At 48.1% G+C, this 6000-nt stretch overlaps 1 protein-coding gene across 1 annotated transcript in view; it reads right to left on the bottom strand.

The window, feature by feature from the left end:
• The window catches only part of myo15b (myosin XVB), a 709406-nt gene that overhangs the window by 562546 nt on the left and 140860 nt on the right, over positions 1 to 6000 (bottom strand). Inside the window, exon 13 of the mRNA XM_038776546.1 lies at positions 1354 to 1477. Coding sequence (XP_038632474.1) covers positions 1354 to 1477 — 124 coding nt within the window. The remainder of the gene's footprint in view (positions 1 to 1353; positions 1478 to 6000) is intronic.

Here is a 6000-nt window from a genome sequence, read left to right as displayed (position 1 = left end):
CGCTACACTGCATCAAGTGCAGTCCACATCGACCCAGCCTGCCCAACACATCAGGCCCCCAACCAGTTTCAGATGTCCAGAGGGTCAGTGCTGAGGGACTGCTGCACTGTCAGAGGGTTAGGACTGAGGGAGTGCTGCACTGTCAGGCAGTCAGTACTGAGAAAGCACTGCACTGTCAGAGGGTCACTAATCAGGGGGTGCTGCACTGTCAGGGGGTCAGTACTGAGAGAGTGCTGCACTGTCTGAGGGTCCGAACTGGGAGAGTGCTACACTGTCAGAGAGTCAGTACTGAGGGAGTGCTGCACTGTCAGAGGGTGGGTGCTGAGGTTGTGCTGCACTGTCAGGCGGTCAGTACTGAGGGAGTGCTGCACTGTCGGGGGGTCAATACTGAGGGAGTGCTGCACTGTCAGAGAGTCAGTACTGGGAGAGTGCTGCACTGTCTGAGGGTTAGTGCTGGGAGAGTGCTGAACTGTCAGAGGGTCAGTCCTGAGGAAGTGCTGCACTGTCAAAGAGTCAGTACTGAGGGGGTGCTGCACTGTCAGAGGGCCAATGCTCAGGGGGCACTGCACTTTCAGAGGATCAGTACTGAGGGAGTGCTGCACTGTCAGAGGGTCAGTTCTGAGGGAGCACTGCACTGTCAGAGGGTCAGTACTGAGGGTGCTGCACTGTCAGAGGGTCAGTTCTGAGGGAGCACTGCATTGTCAGAGGGTCAGTACTGAGGGAGTGCTGTACTGTCAGAGGGTCAGTACTGAGGGAGTGCTGCACTGTCAGAGGGCCAGTACTGAGGGCGCGCCGCACTGTCAGATGGTCAGTACTGAGGATGCGCTACACTGTCAGATGGTCAGTACTGAGGATGCGCTACACTGTCAGATGGTCAGTACTGAGGATGCGCTGCATTGTTTTTTGGATGAAATTAATGAAATGAGGCACCGGCTCTCCTGTTGGGTGGAACTAAAAAATCCCAAGGCGATATTTTGAAGACGGGCTGAGCAGATATCCCCAGTATACTGGCCAATATTTAATCTCTCGATCATCATAAAACCGATTATCTGATCATTTTTACATGACTCTTGTGAGAGTTTACTGCAATTATGGCTGCCACATTTCTTACATTACAGAAGTGAAAGTACTTCATTGACTGTAAAGAACTTTGAAATGCCCTGTGATTGTGAAAGGTGCTTTATAAATTTGAGTGTTTCTTTTTTCAGTTTGTGAGAGAAGAGGACATATTATGCACTCCCTGATATCCATGGTGTATTACTTTCCGTTGTAATGTTTCATAGCTGCACATGCAGAAAGCATCCCCACAGCACAGAACTAAGTGGTGAGATTTAACAATTTATTGAGTCTTACCTCAAATCCATAGATATCTACAATCCCCACCGAGCTATCCATCTCCACTGGCATCAGCCACTCATTGGTTTGTTGTACCAGCCAATTAAACAGGAGTGAATAAAGAGCTTTGGCGATACTATCTCTAAGCAGATAAAACAGAACAGCAACAATTATCCAATCGAGTCAGAGGCTACAATTTTCCTGTCCTAGTTTTTAAACGAGGGGCGGGACCCATTTCCAGATACCAACCCTAATGGTTTATGAGGTCCACCTTGCCAATGCGATCTTCCCGGAGGTGAACAACTTGCAGGTTGCCTCATGGAACCTAATCGAATTAAGGACAATGGCTGGAATCTCCTTAAAAAGCTATTGTCATAGTTGACAGGTCAGCATTGGAGAGGGGTAACCACAGCTATGGCCCTCTGGCATCCTGGGTCCAGGGGTGTGTGGGAGGGAAATTAAAGGAGGCCTCCCTAGATGCCAGCCTGTCACCAGGAGACCACTTCCAAAATTATGCCAGGCTTCAGCTTTGGGGGAGCCCACCCACTGGAGAGAAGATCACTGTGTCATCATTAAATTGACCCCATGTGGGTACTTGCAGTTAAATATCCGCAACTGCTGAGAAGGTAACCAATTTCACCCTACCTCTGGCGGGATTGCTCAGAGGTGGGAACATGTTGGGTGGAAGATCTGACACGTACATTTCAAAAATTCTCCTGCATCCAAAATTGCTTCTCTGCCCAGATTGAGAGACAGTGGGAGAGAGAGAGAGGGATGGCGAGAGACGGTAAGAGAGAGAGAGAGAGACAGAGGAAGAGACACAGAGAGAGACATAAACAAGAAAGACTTGCATTTATATTGTCTCTTTCACAACCTCACGACATCCGAAAGCACTTACAGCCAATAAAGGATTTTTGAAATGTCCTCACTTGATTAGAATCACAGAAGAAGGCCATTTGGCCCATGTGTCTGTGCTGGCTCCCCTAAAGAGCAATTCATGTACTGCCACACTCGCATCTTCTCACACCCCCACATAGTCCTTCCTTTAGGGGTCGAGCGAGGGAACCGTGGTTTACCAAAGAAGTGGAATCTCTTGTTAAGAGGAAGAAGGAGGCCTATGTGAAGATGAGGCATGAAGTTTCAGTTGGGGCGCTTGATAGTTACAAGGAAGCGAGGAAGGATCTAAAGAGAGAGCTGAGACGAGCAAGGAGGGGACATGAGAAGTCTTTGGCAGGTAGGATCAAGGAAAACCCAAAAGCTTTCTATAGGTATGTCAGGAATAAAAGAATGACTAGGGTAAGAGTAGGGCCAGTCAAGGACAGTGGTGGGAAGTGGTGTGTGGAGGCTGAGGAGATAAGCGAGATACTAAATGAATACTTTTCGTCAGTATTCACTCAAGAAAAAGATAATATTGTGGAGGAGAATGCTGAGACCCAGGCTATTAGAATAGATGGCATTGAGGTGCGTAGGGAAGAAGTATTGGCAATTCTGGACAAGGTGAAAATAGATAAGTCCCCGGGGCCGGATGGGATTTATCCTAGGATTCTCTGGGAAGCCAGGGAAGAGATTGCTGAGCCTTTGGCTTTGATTTTTAGGTCATCATTGGCTACAGGAATAGTGCCAGAGGACTGGAGGATAGCAAATGTGGTCCCTTTGTTCAAGAAGGGGAGTAGAGATAACCCCGGTAACTATAGGCCGGTGAGCCTAACGTCTGTGGTGGGTAAGGTCTTGGAGAGGATTATAAAAGATACGATTTATAATCATCTAGATAGGAATAATATGATTAGGGATAGTCAGCATGGTTTTGTGAAGGGTAGGTCATGCCTCACAAACCTTATCGAGTTCTTTGAGAAGGTGACTTGAACAGGTAGACGAGGGTAGAGCAGTTGATGTGGTGTATATGGATTTCAGTAAAGCGTTTGATAAGGTTCCCCACGGTCGGTTATTGCAGAAAATACGGAGGCTGGGGATTGAGGGTGATTTAGAGATGTGGATCAGAAATTGGCTAGTTGAAAGAAGACAGAGAGTGGTAGTTGATGGGAAATGTTCAGAATGGAGTTCAGTTACGAGTGGCGTACCACAAGGATCTGTTCTGGGGCCGTTGCTGTTTGTCATTTTTATAAATGACCTAGAGGAGGGCGCAGAAGGATGGGTGAGTAAATTTGCAGACGGCACTAAAGTCGGTGGAGTTGTAGACAGTGCGGAAGGATGTTGCAGGTTACAGAGGGACATAGATAAGCTGCTGACCTGGGCTGAGAGGTGTCAAATGGAGTTTAATGTGGAGAAGTGTGAGGTGATTCACTTTGGAAAGAATAACAGGAATAAGGAATATTTGGCTAATGGTAAAATTCTTGGTAGTGTGGATGAGCAGAGGGATCTCGGTGTCCATGTACATAGATCCTGAAAGTTGCCACCCAGGTTGATAGGGTTGTGAAGAAGGCCTATGGTGTGTTGGCCTTTATTGGTAGAGGGATTGAGTTCCGGAGCCATGAGGTCATGTTGCAGTTGTACAAAACTCTAGTACGGCCGCATTTGGAGTATTGCGTACAGTTCTGGTCGCCTCATTATAGGAAGGACGTGGAAGCTTTGGAACGGGTGCAGAGGAGATTTACCAGGATGTTGCCTGGTATGGAGGGAAAATCTTATGAGGAAAGGCTGATGGACTTGAGGTTGTTTTCGTTAGAGAGAAGAAGGTTAAGAGGTGACTTAATAGAGGCATACAAAATGATCAGAGGGTTAGATAGGGTGGACAGCGAGAGCCTTCTCCCGCGGATGGAGGTGGCTAGCACGAGGGGACATAGCCTTAAATTGAGGGGTAATAGATATAGGACAGAGGCCAGAGGTGGGTTTTTTACGCAAAGAGTGGTGAGGCCGTGGAATGCCCTACCTGCAACAGTAGTGAACTCGCCAACATTGAGGGCATTAAAAAATTTATTGGATAAACATATGGATGATAAGGGCATAGTGTAGGTTAGATGGCCTTTAGTTTTTTTTTCCATGTCGGTGCAACATCGAGGGCCGAAGGGCCTGTACTGCGCTGTATCGTTCTATGTTCTATGTTCTTTCACATACTTTCAAATACCCGACTGTCCAAAAAGGGAGGTAGAGAGAAAACGGGGAACTATAGAATGTCAGTAGTAGGGAAGTTGCTAGGATTATCAAGGATTTCATAGCACAGCATTTGGAAAGCAATGGTGTAATCAGACAAAATCAGCATGGAGTTACGAAAGGAAAATCATGCTTGATAAATCAACTAGAATTCTTTGAAGATGTAACTATAGAGTTGGCCAGGGAGAACCAGTGGATGTGGTTTATTTAGACTTTCAGAAGGCTTACGACAAGGTCTCACATAGCAGATGAATATGTAAAGTTAAAGCGCATAGGGTTTTGGGTAGTGTCTTGAGATGGACAGAAAGCTGGATAGCAGACAAGAAGCAAAAGGTTGGAATAAATGGGTCTTTCCTGATTGACAGGCAGTGACTAATGGGGTATCGCAGGGATCTGTGCCAGGACCCTAACTGTTCACACGATATATTAATGATATAATTGTTACTTTTGGAAATGAATTGGGCGGGGTTCTCTCAGCCCGGGGCCGGGCCGGAGAATCCCCACGACCGGGCCACGCCGCCCCGACACGCGATTCTCCGCAGAGCAGAGAATCAGCGCCATTGGCACTGGCGTGTTTGGCGCGGCGCCGGTCTCGGGCCGCTCTAGGCGTCTGGCCTGCCGATTCTCAGGCCGGGATGGGCCGAGCAGCCATTGTGGAAACACTGAGTCCCGCCGGCGCCGTCCATACCTGCTCTCAGCGATCGGGACCCATCGATCGGCGGGCCAGCCTCTCTGGCTGGGGGACTCATTTCCTAAGCGTCGGACCCTGTTGTCCTGCGCCATGTTTCGTCAGGGCTGGCGCGTTGAAGGAGGCCACTGCGCACGTGCATGTTGGCGCCGGCGCCACTGCGCATGTGCGGATCCCACAGCGCCCAGTTCACGCCGGAATTGGCAGCTGGAGCGACGGCGTGGACACTCTGTCACGGTTTGAGAGAATCCCGCCCATTATCTCAAAATTTGCAGTTAATATAAGGCTGGGTGTGAGAGCTGTGAGGAGGATGCAGAGATGCTTCAGCGGGATTTGGACAGGGTGAGTGAGTATAATATCCAATGTGGATAAAGTAGCTTCAGTAGCAAAATTAGGAAGCCAGATGAGAAGTACCCCAGGCTGCTGCAGGAGGCAAGGAGCGGCTCTAACAAAACATTTCAAATCTCCTCTGGCCAAGGAGAGGTGCCAGAGGACTGGAGGGTGCCGTTATTCAAGAAGGAAAGGAGGGATGAACCAGGAAATTATAGGCCAATGAGTCAAACTTTAGTGGTAGGGAAACTACTGGAAAACATTCTGAGGGAGAGAATTAATCTTCGTTTGGAGAGGCAAGGATTGATCAGAAATAGTCACCATGTTTTTTTTCAAATTCAGGAATGATCCCTGGAATTAAGAGCTTATCGTATGAGCAACGGTTGAGGACTCTGGGTCTGTACTCATTGGACTTTAGCAGGATGAGGGGGGGATCTTATTGAAACTTGTAGGATACTGTGAGGCCTGGATAGAGTGGGCATGGTGAGGATGTTTCCACTTGTTGGAAAAACTAGAACCAGAATTAGATCCCCTATTTT

The sequence above is a fragment of the Scyliorhinus canicula genome, chromosome 18, assembly GCF_902713615.1.
Source record: "Scyliorhinus canicula chromosome 18, sScyCan1.1, whole genome shotgun sequence".
In the NCBI taxonomy this organism is placed as follows: domain Eukaryota; kingdom Metazoa; phylum Chordata; class Chondrichthyes; order Carcharhiniformes; family Scyliorhinidae; genus Scyliorhinus; species Scyliorhinus canicula.
This window is presented reverse-complemented; position numbering and strand designations above follow the sequence as displayed.